Below are 22,456 nucleotides of genomic sequence, written 5' to 3'. Positions count from 1 at the left end.
ATATATAATAATTTACAAAAAATTAAAAAAAAAAATTTAACCTGGTCAAAATATAGTGAAATGTATGATAAAAGTCAAACGTCTTCCAATAAAAAATAAGAGTAAAACCGAAAGATTAATAATAACATTTTTGTAAAAATACATTCACTTTCTAAAAACATTTGCAAAAATACTTTTATATTTGTAAAAAAACTAGTTATAATTTGTTTTTGCAAAAATAAGATTTTTTGCAACCACAAATCCAACAAAAATACTTGATTCAACATAAAAGGGATATATCTCCAGTTTACAAAAGTTAAAAAATGTTGACACTTGGTTAAGAATAAAAAATAGTTTAACTTACATTAGCTAAAAAACCATGTTCAAATTTTACACAATTATGATGAATCTTCTTCACTTTCACCCCACTTATCAACACTAGAATTATCTCTCTGACTTTCACGATCTTTTTCTTCATTTTCCGGGACATACTCATAATCAGTTTGGTAATTGGTGAGATCAATGAAAAAATTTGTTGGATTATCAATAACTATGGGTTCAACATGGGACATTGATGCATTCGACTCCTCTTGTTGCAAAGCATCGTCTGTACAAGATGTTATTTCATTCCGGGGAGGGTTCTTGGTTGTCACCACTGTGTACCAAGGAGAATTTGGATTGTTGATATTAGGAGCATAGTAAACTTGTAAAGCCTGACTAGCTAACACAAATATATCTTCCGCATCTAGCTGGGACTTGATATTCACAATGGTCATCCTATGCCTATCTACCTTCACATTTCTTGTACTATCAAACCAGTGACATTTGAGTAACATAATACTGTGACCATTACGATAAGTGAGTTTCACTACTTCTTCCAGTCTTCTGTAATAATTGCCAGCAACTTCGTTGTAACAAGTACCTACAAAAAAATGTGTAGTTCAGTCCCAAGAAAATGATTTTATTTAAAGAATCAGAATATTTTCTCTTCACAAACCAACACTACTTTTAGAAAATAATCGAAAATATTAAAATCAAGAAGAAGGCCAAGTGATGGTAAGCCCCTGCCTCTAATCAAGAAGAAATCAGAAAATGGGCAAACCTGCTTCACTTTACAAAATAATAAACTTGTTTTACTTTGTAAAAAGTACTTTGTAACGTATCAATCATGATGGACCAGTGCCACTAGCTTCACGCCCGTAATAACCTGAACATAACTTTTTGCCTTTCACTTTGTTCAGGCGAGTTTTAAAAATACTACAACAGTATAGCTGTAGAAAGTATACATCACCTTAGACATTAAACCAATTAGTTTATCGAAGAGGACAGTTAGAAAAACTTAAGGATTCCAACCATCCAAGAAACCAAAGAACCTCCCAGTGCATCGAGAAACTATCTAGGAAATCCCCTGCTTCACTCACAGAGAGGCCATAATTCGGATACCCCTTCACCTTCAAAAACACACAGGGACTGCACCTCATATGACCACCTGCTCGAGAAAAATGAAGCAACAGAAAAGCACCAGTAGAAGTGATATCTAATCCACCCAACCAACAAAATGCGAATCTGAAAAGCATGCCAAGCACAGAAAAGCTTCCCAGAGCATCCAAATTACACCATACCACTGCCTTGATTAACACAAACCAACCATATACTAGCTCAAAACCAAAGCAGGAAAACATGAAAACAAACCAGCCAAACCAGACCTTCTCATCCTTAAAACAACATCACGAAAAGAAAAAAAAAGACACCCCAACACAGACGAGCACCACAAACTCCACACCTTGGAGAAAAAACCAGATCAATTCTTCCAACTCAGAGTAAAGAGACACCAGCAAATCCAAAAAAAAACCGAAGCAAGACCTCAACAAAGTCTGTCTTGGATTGAAGGAAACACTAATTAAAACCACCACCTCAGAAACTTTATACACACCCTCACACTAAAAAGTAGAAACAGAACCTTGGAATCCAGTCAAAAAGAAAACACGCATCCAAGAAGACACCGGGGACTTACACAGGACTAACCAGACCTCAAACCAGAACCCCAATATACTACACTTGAGTCTTCAGACGCCTAGCCATACTTTAGAATATAACAGAAATAATTGAACCCTAACCCTTGAGAACCCGCACCTGCAAAAACCAACTACACCACACAAGCAAAAAAACAAAAACAACCCTTCCTGAACTTCAAGTGCCCACTAAAACCAGACTTCAAGCCAACCACCCAGCTCGATAGGTTCCAGACATAAGAGAACAGACCCCAGCTTATCCACATAATAGAACGAAAACCAACCTAACAAATACTCGATTCCAGAAAATACTTTCCTGGTTCTCTGGTACTCAGAATTAGTAACAACTTCTAAATCCAATCAAGTATATAACTCTATATGCACTTCTCATACTTTATTTACATTAGTGTTCTTATATTAGAAAAGTGACCATTAAACATAGCTCAATTTTTATTTTTTGCCTAGTACAGGGCTCCATTCACTAGGTCTATAATTTTAAGAAATTTTCCATTTTAGTAACTATTAAACTAGCATTCCATAAACTAGAAATTTTCCGTTCTAGTTTTTGTTTATTCAGAATGTCATTTCTAATTCAGGTATTATACCGGAATAGATATTTTAAAAATTTGAGTAGGACTAATCGAAAGGTCACATTCGAGAAGCCTAGTAATAGAAGTTCATCCTTTCCCGTCACAACTAATTAAAAAAAATTAAACTACAGATCAAGGAGTAAAAGTGAAATTTTACCTTGGACATATACACCTGAATTAGGCGAATTATATTGACCTGGTTCAGCGCAAAGAAATTTAAGACCATTACACTTGCAACCTGGATAAGATTTGATTCTTCAAAATGGACCTTCAATAATGTCTTTAAATTTCTCATGCAGTTCATGATCTGGTTTTACCTGTAATCATCATATTCAAAAAAATTTTCTATATTAGCATAAAATAATAATACATGACCAACTACAAATATTTATATACCCCTACCCTTCGTTCAAACCAACTAATAAATTTTTTCTTCGCGTATGCTTCAAAGATGGTTGGATCCAAGTCTGGTTTCTTCTTTTATGTTAACTCTTCAAATTGACTGAAAAAAATTATGTTATAATGTAATATGATCAAGAAATTTAACAAAAATCTAAATAATATTTAAACTTTTTAAGTTAAAATCTTACGCTAAGTACTCTTCAACTTCTGGCATATTAATGAGAACGTAATATTTCACAATCTCCATTTCCTTATCAGTCAGGTACCTTTATTTCTCTCTTCCAACCTTACTCGTCGGATATGTATAAGCTTCTGGAAAATATGTATAATGGTTTTATTGTGGCACATCATTACGTTGTAGTCGATTATGTAAAGTTGCCACATCTGACTCAAAATACAGGGAGCAAAAGTTAGTGAGTTCCTCCTCAATATAGCGTTCTGCCATTGAACCCTCTACGCAAGCTTTATTTTTTACAGTTAACTTTACCTTATGCAAATATCTCTCAAAAACGTACATCCAACGATATTGGACAGGGCCCCCAAGCATACATTCCATTGCCAAGTGAATAGGCAAATGCTCCATTAAATCGAAGAAACCAGGAGTAACGATAAGTTCTAATTTACATAATATTTTCACCATATCCTTCTCCATTTTCTCAAGATCATGCCTTCTTAAGGATGTTGAGCATAAATCTTTAAAAAAATTGCACAACTCAATAATGGCATCACCAATCGATTTTGGTAATAAGTCAGGTACCATAATTGGAATTAACTTTTGTAGAAATACATGACAGTCATGAGATTTCATACCTTTCAACGTCCTTTTATCTTCCTTACAACAATGAGCTATGTTTGAGCTACACCCATCTGGAAGTTCTAATTCTTTCACCCATTTACATAGTTTATCAACTTTGTCTCTTGTCAGAGCATATGGTGCTTGAGGTATTGTACCATCTGGATGAATCCATAACTCATTTCGTATCTTCAGATGCTCACAATCTTTTCTTGATTTCTCCTTGTCCTTTGTCTTGTCATTATCTAGGATTGTGTGAAAAATGTTGTCAAAAACATTGTTCTCTATATACATAACATCCAAATAATGGCGGAGCTGAAGTGTCTCCCAGTATGGAAGCTCCCAAAACATGGACATATGAGTCCAATTATGTGTCACCCCAAAATCCTCAGGTTTACGCCATTTTATTTTTCCATGTGGATAGAACTTAATGCACTTACAATAATTCTTTACCGCTGTACCTGAATAACGAGTTTTAACTGATCTTGTCTCCCTAGAACCATACTTGTTATTTTTTCTCAAAGGATCGTTTGGTTCTAAAAATACTCGAGAGGTACCATAATAACTTACTTTTCCCCCGTGCTTTAGCTGAAACCCTCTAACATCTCCAAGACAAATGGGACATGACATCCTACCATAAGTTGACCACCCACTAAGCATGCCATAAGCTGGAAAGTCACTAATGGTCCACAATAGTGTCGCCTTCATTACAAAATTAGAATGCAATGATTTGTCAAATGTTGTTACTCCTGTATTCCATAATATTTTTAATTCATCAATCAAGGGTCGGAGATAAACATTGAGGTCTTTTGTTGGATCCCTGTTTTCTGGAATGATGAGTGGCATAATTATGAATTGATCTTTCATGCACATTGACGGCGGAAGATTATAAACTACAATAAAAATAGGCCAGACACTATAGCCTCTTGAATGTTTATCATGGAATGGTTGAAATCCATCAGTTGCAAGGCCTAACCTTACATTTTGAGACTCATTTTCAAATGAAGGAAATCTTCTATCAAACTGTTTCCATTCATCACCATCAGCTGGATGAGATATTTGTCCTTCTATAACGTTCCTAGTTTTATGCCATCTCATATATTCTGTAGTGTGCTTTGACATGAATAATCGTTGTAGTCTTGGAGTTAGGGGAAAGTACCTTAGGACCTTTTTCGCCACTCGTGCTTTTTTTGGATTTTTTTGAACTTTATACCGGTCGGCTCCACATATATCACTAACTAACTTATCCTGATCAGCATCTTCCTTGTAAAATAACATACAGTCATTCTCGCAAGCATCTATCTTTTCATACTTTAAATGCAATCCACGAACCTTATTTTTCACATTTTGGTAGGTCTCTGGTAAAGTATGTGGACTAGGCAATACAGACCCAATTAGTTTAAGTAACTCATCTAAACCCTTTTGGCTACAACCATACATATTCTTGAAGTGCAACAATTTAGTAACAAATGATAGTTTTGAATGCTCTTCACAATTTGGATATAAGGGTATAAAAGCATCATTTACCAACTTGTAAAAATTAGCAGCTTCCTTATTTGGCTCTTCCTCCACATTATTAAACTTGTATTGCTCTCCAATGTCTCTTAAAATTTCAAAAGCATCATACATGTCATCGTCTTCACCGATAACATGATTCTGACTACCGTCATAATGACCACCTCGATTAATCTTTTCACCATGGTGATCCCAAGATAGTATAGGCCTCAATAATACCATTTAGATAGAGATGATATTTTACCTCGTCTTCGGTGATCCATGCCAGATTCTTACATTTGGTACACAGACATCCTATCAGTCCATATTTGTCTTTTGTTTTCTGTGCAAATTGAACAAAATTATCCATACCTCTCTTGTACTCCTCTGTTAAACCACCCATACCATCAAACCTATGTTTCATCCAACTCCGATCTGATGACATCTATAAATAAAGAATAAAAAGAGAATTACATAAATTTAATGGGCAAAAGATATCATGTAATTATCCCAAAATTTCAAGACAATATCATAAAACATACCTCAATATTTGAAATTATGTGGATCGTAGTGATGTTAGGAAAAGGAATTGAATCAGAGGTGTAATATGTAATTGGAGTTCAACACATGATGTTGTATGTGTATATTTGTATTCAGCAAGAGAATAAGAAACAGATAAAGAAGATCGATGGCGGCTTCTACATGTATGTAGAGGTGGTTAAAAAACTAGGGAATTACTAAATACTACAGAACCTGTCTAAGTTAATACTACGGTATATACAACTAAATCTGTCACTTATACTAATTCCGTCATATTGATGTGTTTCTGTCACATTAATTCCGCCCCTAAATTGTCCACCAAACTTTTGTGTCGCCATAAATTATAAAATCCACGGATTTTGTGTATTAAACTAATTTCCCGCCAGTTAAATTTATTGTAGCAGTCAACGTAGACCTTATTTGTACGAAATCTGTCACATTAAAAAAAAGTCAAAGGTCAAACTTTCACCCTGATAAACACTACAAAATCTGTCGTATTTAAGCGCCTAAAATTTTCGTCACATTTAGTCCGTCAAATATAGCGTTTATTGTTGTAGTGCATAATATCAGGTATTTTTATTGTAAGAAATTGGGTCATATACAATTTATGTGTCCCAAGGCAAGAGAAGACTTGAGAGAGTTGAAGAAAAATCGAGAAGGGGGTAGTGTTTCGCTTATAGAAACTGATGAAGATGTTATTTTGGTTCAAGAAGAGAAGTGATCAAAAGAAGAATGGGTGTTTGACTCGGGATGTTCTCATCACATATGTGTTAGGAGGGAGCGGTCCTCCTTCTACAAAATTTTTGATGTAAAGATCGTACCTTTACCGAACGTTAAAAGGGTATAGGTTGCTGGCATTGGTGATGTAACAATGAAACATCACAATGGTCGTGTTCAGAACTTAACTCAAGTAAGATACATACCGGAGTTAAATCGAAATCTAATTTCATTGGATAGATTAGTTGATTTGTGTAATAACCCCAATTTTTGGAAATTTTTGAAACCCTTATGAATAGTGTTTTTGCTGAATGAGAAAACTTTTCATGCCACACTATGTAGGGGTTCTGATATGGGTATTCTGAGATTTTATTAGTACTCTATATGGTATATAAGTGTATGCAAAGATCGTCAGAATCCAATTCCGAACACTTTGATTTTTACCAGAAATCCACTAGGTACGGAAAGAATTGAGTATAAGGTAACAGGATAAAAATGATTTAAATTAAAGGATTATAAGAGAGGATCATAAAAAGGAATATAATATATTGAGAAAGGTTAAGGGAACCTAAGTAATAAGACCCCGGGTATGATCCCTCAAACGATAAACGAAAACGAAAGTTAAGCGAACCGTATAACAGATCAGCGGTCATTAGGCAAACAATTAGGAAGTTAATCAAAAGGATTAGAGAGGATGATGTCACCCAACCAATGAGAAGAGGACAAGAAGGAAAAAATAACATCATAGCATGACACAAGCATGACATAGGAGGGAAGGAAGTGTGGTTGAATTATAACCACACAAAATCAAGGTTAATTAGGTAATTAACCTAAAACAAATCAAAAAGCAACCAACCAAGAAAAAAACATTTCATTTCACCAAACAAAACACAAAACCTCTTTTTCCATTGAAGCTCTCGGCTTCTTTCTTAGGAAAATAAAAGTCCAAGCTCCTCCACTTGCTATTTTACAAGGTAATTATCATAGCTTCTCCTAGTTAAGTTACATACTTCCTATAAGTTTAAGCTTCTAATTCCAAGCCAATCTTTTTCTAGAAATCAAGGAAAAAGATGGTGAATAGTACTTTCTTGAAATTAATTTTTGTGTTCTTGATTTCTTTGAAAGAACAAGCTTGTAGGAGGTTAGATTAAGGCTTCCATGGGCATTCCAAGGATCTTTCATGGATTAAAAGCTTCAAGGAAGGTATAACTCTTCATGATCTTAGTTTTAAGTTCGTTGTTTAGATTTCCTAATGTTGAGATGATGGGTTAGTGTAATGGGTTTGTAATCATGTTTAAAGCTTGTTATGAGTAGTTTAGTTGATGAGAGGCATGATTATTGTGTGTTTAGAGATGGGTTGATTTTGTGATATTTTTGGAGTTGGAAATCTTGGTTATTAGTTAATGAACCTAAGTAAAGCTTTTAGTTCATGTGGGGAATAAGTATGAATGTTAAAATTGAATTGGTTGGGGCTGATATGAGGTGATAAGGATGGATGTTGGTTGTATGTTTGATTTGAGGTTGAATTGGGTTGGTTTTGAATGGTTTTAAATTGGGAAATCGCGTAAATATAGCCGTCGTAACGTCCGATTTTCTTTGGACTGCTTTTGTGCATAACATTAGGACCCGAGAACCCCCTGCTAGATTATGACCATTGCCATGTCTAGATAGCTCGTGTTACGAGCTTCATTTTGATATGTAGTTCGTTCGATTCCGATGCACGGTTTAGGAGAAACGACCGTTTTAAGTAATGGCGTTTCGCGAACGAAACATTTCCCCTCGCCTTACTTTGAAACATAGGTTAAAGACCAAAAACGGTTAATTAATGTATGAAACATTTATGGTAAGTGTGTTAAGCAGTTGGTAAGACACTCGCGAAGGAATCGCCTTAAAACTCGTAAAGGTTAAATTACTAAAAATGGTGGAGCCGAGGGTACTCGAGTGACTTAAGAGAATTAGTAAGCGCAAAATGAGCGTTAGAGTCTGAGTTGGTTAGAGTATAGATTTACAAGTGACTTTGGTTTAATTCCAACTTACATGTTGCTTATAGGTTACCGGACTCGTCCCGAGCCATTCGTAACCCCCAGTCGCTCAGGCAAGTTTTCTATCCGTTATACTATTGTTGTGATGTATTTGTGTATATGCATGATCTTGCATTAAATGCATATTTGTTATAGCAGATTCTTGCGATATATTGTAACATGTTATATGGTACATATGCATGCCTGTTTCGTATTCTTGCTATATATATATATCTGTTGGTTCAGTTGATAATACCTATGCTGGAGGATAGCAGTATTTTGCATATACCCTTATTATAAGGACCCAAAAGGTGAAAACATTTTCTAAAACCGGGAGTCGAGGATCCCGAGTAGATTTTGTATATATGTATATATATACATATATACTTATATATATATATGGTTATAGTTTTCAAAACTATTAATCGAATAAGGTTTATTCGATAACTTTATTTTATTTAATGAATATTATTATAAATATTCATTCGAGGGCTTATGACTTCTTTTTTTTATTTAATGAATATTATTATGAATATTCATTCGAGGGCTTATGACTTCTTCATTTTATTAAATGAATATTATTTATAATATTCATTCGAGGTATTATGACTCCGCTTATTACTGCAATATATTCTTTATTTTATTAAAGAATAAGGTGTCAATAATCAAACTTATTTTCGATTATTCAAATAAAGATAGTACTTTCGTATAAGTATATCTTTGGTTATTTAATACTCGTTTCAAGTATAAGTTTTAATACTTCTACTTCAATTATTTTTATAAAGATTATTCTTTATGGGAATATTATTTAAATAATAATATTCAGACATTTTCTAAATATACTGGGGACTGATTTACTTCATTAAATCAGCTTTACTCCAAACACTCTTTAAAGTGTTTTCGAGTCTTCAAAATGATTTTTAAAAGTTAGAGCGGATCCCAAAACTCATTTTTATATTTAATATCTTCCTTTTTAAGGGGATTTAAATACTCGCTCAAAACCTGAGGGATCCGGCTCTGTGGTGTATTTTATATTCGTAACAAGGTTGCAGTTTTGGTAAATGAATTGATTACTTACCCAACGTTCGGGAAGTAAGTCCATCTATTGAGTCGGCATAAGCAACATGGGCTCAGTGGGCGTCCATGATAGTGTAAGTGGCTCAGTGGGAGTCCATCAAATGCATAAGTGGCTGAGTGGCAGTCCAGCATAAGGTCCTATTGAGACCAGGGTGATGACCAGTGGGGAATTCGTCCATCTACTAGTAGAAAAGGTTACTTATTGGTATCTTTGCCTGATCAGCAAGATATCTGGTTTATGCCAAAAAAAATTTCCTTTCCAAATTTATTGGATATTGCAATTCTGTTCATACTTTACATGACAGAGGTTTTCAGGAAATGTATAAAGAAGATGTATATGTGGATATATATATATATATATATATATATATATATATATCAGAACTAAATGAAGTATATCATAACTTCATTTCCTTTAATAATATTTCAAAGGTTGAATCTATTCAAATCTTGTCTTATAGTCTCATCTATGTGATGAACTTTTGAAACTGATTATAACTTGAACGGTAGTAGTTCAAGTAGTATTTGGGAAAGATATAACTATATTGGGGTATCTTGTAACTTCGTCTTTTAAACTTATATCTAATTAATAATTGTCTTATGGATGACAAAGATTTTCAAAAAAACGTTGAGACAGGGTTAGATATATTAGATCACCTTGCAACGATATTTTTTATACAGTTATACACTGTGACTTTGTGTATATTATGTATGGAAGAGGACTTCCAATATTTTGAAAAGTATATATGTATATATATATATATATATACTGAATATTTTGCGACTTCATCGTATTAAGATATCAACTTGGTTTATTTCTTTTGACCAAGACTTTCATGAGTATTATGAGTAGGCTCATATATTGTTAATCATTATACATATTATTTTGGTGGGTTTGCTGCTCACCCTTGCTTTCTTCTTTCATCACACAACATCAGATAGATAAGATGAACATGACCAAGCTCCCAATTCGCAAGCGGATAGGAAACGTTCCGCAGCTTTCTGGAAGCGTTGAGGCCGCTGTAGCTGAAGTAGAAATTACCAATAGGCTAAGTTTTCAACTAATGATGTACCAGACTTATGTATAATTATGAATTGTAATAATGGCAAAGAAATGTAAATTTATTCAGAAACCTTTTAAGGTGTATTGACATATAATTGTGGAATAAAATGACTTGTGATTATTTTTGGATATTCATCTCTGAGACTATAACTTGTGGTGTGCGTGTTTATTTTGGGGTCACAGTACAGAGTAGTTGATTTATTATTAGGATTGGGTGTTATTAAGGGAAATGGAACTCGTGACAACCCGGATCCCCGACCCCGGATTTGGGGGTGTTACAATTTGGGATATACTGTTATGATGAAGAACAGTAGTTGGAAGTCACTAAAGGTTATTTAGAGGTACTCAAAGGCCGAAAAGATATGAGAAATCTTTTTATGCTAGAAGGAGGGGTTATTGTTCGAGGGAAGGCATTGGCGAATCGACGTCGATGGCTTGATGGTGACCGTTAATTCGGTTGTGCATAAAATCATATTGGGTTGAAGGGGAGGATGGTTGGGGTGGTTAAACCCAATAGGTAGTTTGGGCTTGATAATAGAAAATATAATTGGATTGAGTAATAATTGTATGAGTAGATAAATATTATCATAATTCAGTTGGGTAATAATTGTATGGGTAGACAATTGATATTATAATACATAGTCATGTTATTGTTTTGATGTATGCTTGGATACTGTTTGGCTTAAGTATCGTGTGAGTGAATACCATTTGGTGAGATTGATTGTATTATTAATAATTCTTTGGATTAATTATACAAGTTGGGACGTGGATTTTTTTGCGTCATATTTTATGTGTGTGTTTTGTATTATTTGTTTGGTTCTATATTTATGGGTATTTTCCCTAACACGATGGCGTTCAATTCTGTCTATGCTTGAGAAGTCGACATGATAATACAATTCCTCACATGTAAAAAAAATAATTAATAATATGTTCCCAACACAGTCTAAAGTTATTTTTTCATTAAAAAATTTAATAATAAAGAAGTAGAAATCAAAAGCAGCATATATATAGCGGTATTAATGTTTATCATGTCTAATTTTGGCCTTTAGTGTATCTTACATAAAATTGCTTACTATTTTCAGGAAAGTTTTAAACATTTTCCGATAGAACTCTCATACATGCCAGAGGTTCTAAAACGCATGTCCCTTGCATGTCAAATTGTCAAAATTACGAGGAAGGAATCCCAGGTATTTGCAGCTTCCCAACTTAGTTGAGAACACAGAGTTCATTAATTAGGATTAAGAAGAAAGAGAAATAGTTTCTTGGCACTATTTATATATAAATACCAGCTGAAAAAATGATCAAATATAATTTAACTGTAATTGCTTTTTAAAAATATAATAATTAAATGAACAAAAAACTTTATAACTTGTAAAGTTACTTCAGAACTTTTTGTTGCCTTCCCAAGTTCCAGGCATATTTTTAACGGCAATGCATTATACTGCCTTGTAGCTGTAATTTATTTTTCTTGCACTTACCTATTGATGCATCTAAAGATATTTAACTCCTGATCCTAGAAAAAAGTAAGCAAAGGCTGGTTGCAATGTAATGGTGAATCAGTTGAATTAACGGTTTGGACGACGATGACAGAGGGGAAGAGAGAGTGAATATTTGCAAGCAATAAAAAGCAAGTTTAATTCTTCTAAAGAAGCTTTAACATGTTTCTTTAATTATGGGATACTTATCACAAAACTGAAACTACACTTTCTATTATTCCTGTTTTTCTAGTTTAACAAAACTTGTTGTATCTGTGAACCGTAGGAGCTCAAAATGCTTCTTTCTAGACCCTTGCAACCTAAAACATTCTCACATCGGTATCTAGATGGGGTAATTTTATTCACCTAACCTCTTTTTTTTTTTAATTTTACTTGCCCTCATCCGATGTTAGAAAGATCTGCATGTAAATTTTGCATATTTAGAATTTTTGCACATGTTTTTCCTCTGCATATAATATATCTTGTTTAATGCATGATTTGTTGGTCCATACTGCATTATGTCACAGTTATAGTCCCTTGCCCGGTTCTGTTTGTTAAAATTTTCATAACATAAAATATTGCAGAAGTTGCAATTTTAATTGAATTGCTCTAAGCATACTGTTGCATTAATATTGGTTTTAATTTAAAGAAAGAGCCTCATCACATGAGTCATGTTCTTACAAACAATGGAAAATAGATTGTTACAAATCAAAGAAATTTATGAAAATTATGACATTGTTTATGACTAAAATTGACTGAATTTGGTTATTCCAAGCCGTGGCGGATGTAGCTGGAAGCTTGGAAAGAGTTTGCAAAGTCTAGATCACTAAGTCTCCATATTTTATAGTTTATAAAACCTAGGAAAAAGATTGTACATATAGTAATGATTTTACCAATTATTCCATTTCTATTTTCTATTATCACTACAAGGGGACGAAAATTTCTATTTTCTATTAGCAATTAGTCTTAAGTTCTTATTCAGTGACAAGTTGTTATTATGTCGAAAGATTAAGATGGGCTTCGATTTCGTACAAAATATTATGAAAGATAATTATGTCGCAACTGTCACGAACTTACGACATATACTCTGTTGTAAATTACTTATATGTTGGGACAGATTCTGTCACAAGCGTTATTATGGATTTCCACAAGTTGCGACAAACTCTGTTGCAAATATTTTTAGAGATGCGACAGAATATGTCACAGATATATCAAGTTCATGTACACATCCATATAAAATGAAACATTCAAATATTTAAACAGGTAATTAAGTCTAAAGAGACATTTAATATATAAATAAAATAATTGGACATATACTACAATATTGAATTTATGTAGAAGTTACAATAAAAATTAATCACTAATTTACAATGCACTGAAACTAAAATCTTAGTCTAATCCGCCCTAATGTAAATACCACCACCTTGGCGTCGTTGCTCGTTTGTATCTTAAATGTTGTTAGAAGATATAGTCTAAAATAAGCTTAACAAACAAGTAGCCTTTTCTTTTTGACTTGTTTTATTATGTGCATAATGAAAGTAGAATCTCAAAGTATAAGCGGTAGGCTTGTGAGCTAAACATTAATTACATATGTTTCATTTTCATCTGATAAGTTTAAGCAGACCAAATACTTACTAAAAATAGAACGTAGGAACTTTCATTCTTGAGGTGCTTTGGGTTGGTGGGCCTCCGTTTATTGATTCTAATATAGCCCAATGATTATAGATGACTAGGCTTCTTCAAAAAGATATCCTTGCATATGAATCCTAAACAATTTTCTCCTTTTCATTTAAAAAATAAAGGGATTTGATGTTAGTCCTGCAGTCCCAGATGCATATTGATGTATTCAATATTCTGAATTTGTCATTTATCTGACGTATTCACGAGTTTGGATGTTTGTCAAGTTTGCTCTTTACGGAATTATTGTCGTGAGTTTGCTGCTTACAAGTTACTTATACCTTTCATTTTTCACAAACGGAGGAGTAGACCTGTAGAGAAATAAATTGAAACAAAATTGAAAATTAGATTCTATCAATAAAATCAAGGCAAAACATGTCTTATTTTAGAGCTTGAAAACATGCAATGCCTAAAATAAGAGAATAATACTTGAATAAAAGAATTTATAATATGTTCCTTACATATATGTTTTCAGGTTCACAGGGATTTCAAAGGGGCAGCAGAAAATTGGAAAAGATTAGACAACATAAAAAAGAAAAGAAAAGAGGCGAAAAAAACATAATGTTCGTTCATATTTTTCTCTATAGTTTAAATTTATTTTTGGTAGATAACTTGGGGTTTTTATGCTCGAGTGAACAAAAATCCTAATAACCGTAAAACGAACTAACCCACCCCGTTTTTTAGTCGATCAACTCGAAGTATTAACGGATTCTTTTTTGTTTCACCCCAATAGATTGGGTTGGGTTAGAGTTTAACAAATTTTAACTTTTATCCAACCCAACCCAACCTAACCAGTTACATTATGTATATTATATCATTATATATAGCTAATTCAATAAAAACTCTCTTATAATGAAAATTAGAAAGTAAAATAAAAAAATTATGAATTATGTCCAAACATATCATATATGGTATGTAAATTAATCGTTGGGAGATGGATAAAAATGCATCGATGTCGGATTTTAAAAAAAACTACCGTTTGACGGAAAAAATCAAATTAAAAACGGAAGGTGCGTAGGGTGTAATTTAATTTTTAGTTTCTATTTTAAGTTTATTTTATTTGATCATTTGTGTGTGTGCATATATATATAAATATATAAAGTAATTTACATACATTATATAAATATAATTTTCAACTAAAGTTAAAATACATTATTACAGTAAAATCCTCGAAACAGTTTTATGTCACATAAAGAAGCTACATACTTGCACAAGAATATGTCTTTTTTTAAATGAACTTTGTTTAAATCATATTAGTAGTATGATTGTTTATTTTTTTAAATAGCGGCTAATGTATAATCATTTGAATATTTGTATACTCTTTCTACAACTCATCCAAAATTTTGTGTTCGATCATCAATTTTTTCTATTCTGGTCTTCCAGTCATGCTCCCATGTCAAAAACAATTTAAATTTCAAATTGTACGTTAGAATTTTCATTGTTCACAGATTAATATTAGATTTTAATTTTGTATTCTTATTTCCGAATAAAACCATGATAAGGGTTTATCCCAACCCGAACCAACCGGATCCAACCCAATATATAAATAATAAGGTTAGGTCAAAAATATATATTTATGTTGACCATTAAAAATTTTTACAAACCTAACTAAGTGGGCCACTACATTTTTATCGTGTAACCTGGCCAATCTTACGCGGGTTCACCCCTGTCATGTGCAGAAAGCAAAGAAAAGGATAAAAGAAAAGGAGTAAAATATTAAATTATAATGATCGTATATTTAGGAATTTGTAATATGATTATAAATAGTAATTTATTTGCTAAAATTTTGTTAGTGAGCAAGTTTCTCGTAACTTTGTCAATGCTGCAATGTTTTAATTACTATTTTTTTTGAATATTTTTCGAACAATTGTAAATTTGATTTAATATCATGTTAAGGATAATACATATAATTTATAACTTATATTTAGGGTTCAATTTAAAACCATTTTAACATTGAAATTTTAAAGCTATTATTTTTAATGTTGTTGTGAAAATATTTTATGTGATTTTTTTGTCTATAAATGATTTTTTCCATAACCTTTTTTAGCATCGTTCTCTACCAAGGGAGTTTGCTTTGCTTATTGATATTAATCATTAATCAACAAGACAATTACATAAATGTATATTGAAATGCGTTTTCCATTAAGGAATTGGTTCATATGTAAGTAGAAGTTACATAGTTAATATTGGGAAACTTATAATATTTTCTATGATTAATAACCGTGTAATGTGATCAACATATGTATTATCAATAAACACAACTCTTGATAAAACGAAATATAAGTTAAGAAACCTTAATTGTTGAAAAAAGTTGACATATGTACAAGTTGCAACCTAAAGACCTGATGGTTAAACAATTACAAAGAATTTTCAGAGTGAACTTGGAAGTGGTAGCCATCAATGAGCTTGATGGTAGTAGTAGATTAATATTCTGAAATTAGTTCCTATAAAGCAGCAATGTTTTATACAGCAACTTATTTTTGATATAAAAAGCACATGTATCTTGTAGTCATCTTCTTAGTATGCAGCTCTATCAACCTTATAAATACTATCTACGCAACATAAGTCAGCAACTGTTAATCCTAATTTAATTTGAGAATTGATCGATGAGTTACAGATTCTCATATATAAAGCACATGTATTTCATAATCGTCTCATCAAATTCTGAATCTATAAAGACAACAATTCAGATGACAGCCATGAAATGATCCTGTAAATCTCCTAGAATTTGCAAGATAGGAACCTTAGGATTCTTTCTATCTTGTTTTCCTCACTAGATTTCGGCATTCTCTCTGGACTGCCTACCACTTCCAAGTTCACTCTGCAAATTCGGGTAAAATATATGAGTCAACTAGAAAATATAGTAAAGCCCAAAATACATTAAATCATACTAAAAATTAATCAAATATCAGTCAAATATTAACCACACTACAAATCTCAACCAAAAATTGGAGCATGTTGTCATAGTAAATTAAAAACCTAAAATTTTTATGAGGCAGTTATACCTAATGGTTCAGGGTGCCTTGTTTAAGCCGGCAGATCCACGAAGATCACACTGGTACTAGTCGTTGTCTTCATCGCTTGACTCTTCTTCTATGATCATTTTCATTTTTCTCTTCAAGCCAATGTTCATAGAAGAAGAATTACCTTCCAGACCACATATATGTCCTCCTTATTCTATCACACTCCGTAATTCTAAGTATAAAGATCAATTAAAGGCAACCCTAGATTTTGTTGTTGTTTATTTCTACGAACTTGATTCAGGCACTGAAACCTAGCTGCAGTTTACTAACAGAGTTTTAAAATTTGCTTTTTACATTTATTTAAACATAATATTTAAAAAAATTGTTTTTTCATGCTTTCCATCTTCCATTCTGTCGCATTGTTTAGTAAAGGATCAATAAACAAGCTTGAGAAATATTTTTTTTAGCATTCGAGAAACACAAAAGTGACATTTCGTCATAATTCATTTCTATTCGTCCTAATCCGTTTTTTTGGTCCTAATCCATTTTTTGGTCAATTTTTATATTGCACAAAATTATAAAGAAAATATTTTCAAAAAAAGTAAAATAATTGTGTATATATAACTAACATCATTCCTTTTCTCGTTACAATGATCCGCCCAGCCGTCATCTTTCTCACTTTCTTCTTCTCTCCCAAAAGCACTTAACTAATTCGGTGGCTTTTTTATATTTGAGTATTTTCACCAGTAGAAAACACAATGAAAGGATTACATTGATCAATTATTTTTATCACTAAAATGAAAATAAAGCATATTTTGAATTAATTTATAATTGTTTCCTTAGATTAATATTATTCTAAACAAGCCAAGATGAGCTATCGCAAAAAATTTGTATCAACCTCGACTTCCTAAACTAATCGAGCCACACACGATGTTTCATCAATTAAAAACAAGCCAAGACATACTCGTTCCGTTAACGAACTGCTCGTGCAATGTAACATTTAATATTGAAAAAAAGTTCAAACCCGCCCACTAGGACCACTATAATTATCAGTTTCTAAAAAAGTTCAAACCCGCCCACTAGGACCACTATATTTATTAGTTTCAACACAACTGAAAAAGCTTGCATTTGAATTTATATTCTCAAAGGATTCATGGATTACATATTTGAGTGTAATTTTAAACTTAAAATATTAATAATAAGGATATATCTCAATTTTATGAGATTTAACTAGCCAAGTTCAAGTCTAATGATCTTGTGTCGAGCTCAAGCCACACATGCTAATAGCTCGGCCCGAGCTCGTTACCTTAACCCACAGATTCTTATATTTGAGTTTCAGTTCTTAACGAACCATGTCGTTATCCGGCTGAGTTGTTCACCATCTACACGTTCATAGCCAACTCTATTTATAATAATTCAGGTTCAATATATTAGCATGGAATTGGTAGCGGGTACATACGAGTGTACATGTAATGGTACATATTAGAGCAATATAATAAAAATATCTAAAGTGTAGTGTTAAAAATTTTGGCATAAATGAAAAATATATGTAGGAGTATTATTGATAAGTAAACCATGGTATAGAGACATCCATCTTTTCTGGAGCATTTACTTCATTGTTTACTGCAAATAATTCATAAACATATAAGTAAATATGTATTGGTCACTTGAGGAATAAAGATTTTCAATTCATGCTCGAATACTGAATATTTACCATGTATATTTTGGGGGAGAAAACTCATATCAAACTGGGGTAAGGATCATGTTAAGTAATTACGTAAGGTTGATCCAAATCTCTTTACACCAATATCCAAAATTGATGTCATTAAGCCACGGGACACGACTGATGGATATTTGAAAATGAATTGGAAACCGAACAAAAGAAACAATACGCTTTGTATAAATATATATTCAGATTTTCGGCTGTGTTCGAATATGGATTTATTTTTTATTTAGGAGCAAAATAAATCTGAACTAAATCCTTTTCGGCTGGATAAAAATATAAATTCAAAAATTTGATTTCAATTATACCTAACCGAGACAATAAAAAAATTCACTTATCTTCCAAATTAAGAAATTTAAATAAAGCTTACCTTCGAACTTCAGCAAAGTCATGATGCAATTCAATTTTCATGAAAATATCGGTGTCGCGGAATATTGAAAATCTGTAAAAATTCGCAAACCAGTTAAAAATAATAAATCACGTATAAATGAATAACAACATAACATGGTGACAAAAAGTTTTGAGATTCTTGTTGGTCATAGTGTTGTGTTATGTAGGATGTTACCAGACTCGTCCCGAGCCATTCATAACCCCTAGTCGGTCAGGCAAGTTTTCTATCTGTTATACTGTTGTTGTGATGTATTTGTGTATATGCATGATCTTGCGTTAAATGCATATTTGTTATAGCAGATTCTTGCGATATATTGTAGCATGTTATATGGTACATATGCATGCCTGTTTCGTATTCTTGCTATATATATATATCTGTTGGTTCAGTTGATAATACCTATGCTAGAGGATAGCAGTATTTTGCATATACCCTTATTATAAGGACCCAAAAGGTGAAAACATTTTCTAAAACCGGGAGTCGAGGATCCCGAGTAGATTTTGTATATATGTATACATATACATATATATTTATATATATATATGGTTATAGTTTTCAAAACTATTAATCGAATAAGGTTTATTCGATAACTTTATTTTATTTAATGAATATTATTATAAATATTCATTCGAGGGCTTATGACTTCTTTATTTTATTTAATGAATATTATTATGAATATTCATTCGAGGGCTTATGACTTCTTCATTTTATTAAATAAATATTATTTATAATATTCATTCGAGGTATTATGACTCCACTTATTACTGCAATATATTCTTTATTTTATTAAAGAATAAGGTGTCAATAATCAAACTTATTTTCGATTATTCAAATAAAGATAGTACTTTCGTATAAGTATATCTTTGGTTATTTAATACTCGTTTCAAGTATAAGTTTTAATACTTCTACTTCAATTATATTTATAAAGATTATTCTTTATGGGAATATTATTTAAATAATAATATTCAGACATTTTCTAAATATACTGGGGACTGATTTACTTCATTAAATCAGCTTTACTCCAAACACTCTTTAAAGTGTTTTCGAGTCTTCAAAATGATTTTTAAAAGTTAGAGCGGATCCCAAAACTCATTTTTATATTTAAGATCTTCCTTTTTAAGGGGATTTAAATACTCGCTCAAAACCTGAGGGATCCGGCTCTGTGGTGTATTTTATATTCACAACAAGGTTGCAGTTTTGGTAAATGAATTGATTACTTACCCAATGTTCGGGAAGTAAGTCCATCTATTGAGTCGGCATAAGCAGCATGGGCTCAGTGGGCGTCCATGATAGTGTAAGTGGCTCAGTGGGAGTCCATCAAATGCATAAGTGGCTGAGTGGCACTTCAGCATAAGATCCTATTGAGACCAGGGTGATGACCAGTGGGGAATTCGTCCATCTACTAGTAGAAAAGGTTACTTATTAGTATCTTTGCCTGATCAGCAAGATATCTGGTTTATGCCAAAATTCTTTTCCTTTCCAAATTTATTGGATATTGCAATTCTGTTCATGCTTTACATGACAGAGGTTTTCAGGAAATGTATAAAGAAGATGTATATGTGGATATATATATATCATAACTAAATGAAGTATATCATAACTTCATTTCTTTTAATAATATTTTAAAGGTTGAATCTATTCAAATCTTGTCTTTTAGTCTCATCTATGTGATGAACTTTTGAAACTGATTATAACTTGAACGGTGGTAGTTCAAGTAGTATTTGGGAAAGATATAAGTATATTGGGGTATCTTGTAACTTCATCTTTTAAACTTATATCTAATTAATAATTGTCTTATGAATGACAAAGATTTTCAGAAAAACGTTGAGACAAGGTTAGATATATGAGATCACCTTGCAACGATATTTTTTATACAGTTATACACTGGGACTTTGTGTATATTATGCATGGAAGAGGACTTCCAATATTTTAAAAAGTATATATGTATATATATATATACTGAATATTTTGTGACTTCATCGTATTAAGATATCAACTTGGTTCATTTCTTTTGACCAAGACTTTCATGAGTATTATGAGTAGGCTCATATATTGTTAATCATTATACATATTATTTTGGTGGGCTTGCTGCTCACCCTTGCTTTCTTCTTTCATCACACAACATCAGATAGATAAGATGAACAGGACCAAGCTCCCAATTTGCAAGCGGATAGGAAATGTTCCGCAGCTTTCTGGAAGCGTTGAGGCCGCTGTAGCTGAGGTAGAAATTACCAATAGGCTAAGTTTTCAACTAATGATGTACCAGACTTATGTATAATTATGAATTGTAATAATGGCAAAGAAATGTAAATTTATTCAGAAACCTTTTAAGGTGTATTGACATATAATTGTGGAATAAAATGACTTGTGATTATTTTTGGATATTCATCTCTGAGACTATAACTTGTGGTGTGCGTGTTTATTGTGGGGTCACGGTACAGAGTAGTTGATTTATTATTAGGATTGGGTGTTATTAAGGGAAATGGAACTCGTGACAACCCGGATCCCCGAACCCGGATTTGGGGGTGTTACAGAAGTGGTATCAGAGATAAGCGTTATAAACCTCAGAGATGATATGACGTTAAAATAATAAGTTCACTAAGATAATAAGAACTCTTGCCAAGTTTATAGTCGGGCTACCTAACGTAGTACTGACCGTTAAAACCCTTTGGGGAACCCTTATAAATATCGTGATAGAGGCGTAGTTCGTTATCGTATATGGTAGCGGGACTCCGAACCCTGAGGTTAAGGAGCAACAACGCGATGATATTTTATTAGGTATTGGAGATCAGATTGTGGATCCGATAGAGCGTCCTAACACAGGACCGGATGATGTTGATATTGAGGATGTAGCGGTTAAGGATGTTGTCCTATAAGGGATTATTGCTGAGAAGGATGTCGTGAAGGATCCTGACAAGAATGAATAAAGGACCACTGAGGAATTGATGACCATGGTTAGGGCGACTACCAGAGGTAGGATTGGTCGGTCACTACCGGAGGTTCGTTCAAGTTTGTAAAGATAGTAGCCCTTTAACGCGGCTTACTTGTAAGACTGAGAAGTTTGAATGGACAGAGAAATGCGAGAAAATCTTTTAAGAACTGAAGCAAAGGTTGGTGACGGCCCCTATGTTGGCGTTGCCGGATGGAAAATGAGATTTTGTGAAGTGTAGTGACGCTTCGCATAAGGAATTAGGGTGCTTCTTATACAGCACAACAAGGTAATCGCGTACACTTCAAGACAATTAAGGGAATAGAAAATTTGATATCCCCACCCATGAGCTTGGGCTCGTGGCAATAGTTTTTCCCTAAAGATTGGAGGCACTTCTTGTATGGAGAGAAGTGCGAGATTTACACAAGCCATAAGTGCTCTAGTACATTTTCACGCAGAAAAGAGCTCAACATGTGCCAAATGAGGTGGTTAGAGCTAATCAAGGATTACGATTATGAGATTCTTTATCATTCGGGGAAAGCCAATGTGGTGGCTGATGCCCTTAGTAAAAAGGAGAGACTCAAGATGATAATGTCTTTGAGAGAGTTTATAA

General features: G+C 32.8%; 1 protein-coding gene across 1 annotated transcript; it reads right to left on the bottom strand.

Annotated features, from left to right (window-relative positions):
• Positions 1-3,317: 3,317 nt before the first annotated feature.
• On the bottom strand, positions 3,318-5,513 carry LOC141661233 (uncharacterized). The gene has a single exon (XM_074468217.1). The coding sequence runs from the start codon at positions 5,511-5,513 to the stop codon at positions 3,318-3,320; it is 2,196 nt and encodes a 731-aa protein (XP_074324318.1).
• Positions 5,514-22,456: the final 16,943 nt, after the last annotated feature.

Source organism: Apium graveolens, chromosome 5, assembly GCF_009905375.1.
Source record: "Apium graveolens cultivar Ventura chromosome 5, ASM990537v1, whole genome shotgun sequence".
Classification (NCBI taxonomy): Eukaryota; Viridiplantae; Streptophyta; class Magnoliopsida; order Apiales; family Apiaceae; genus Apium; species Apium graveolens.
The sequence above is the reverse complement of the archived record's forward strand: the minus strand, read 5'-3'. Positions and strand labels throughout refer to the sequence as shown.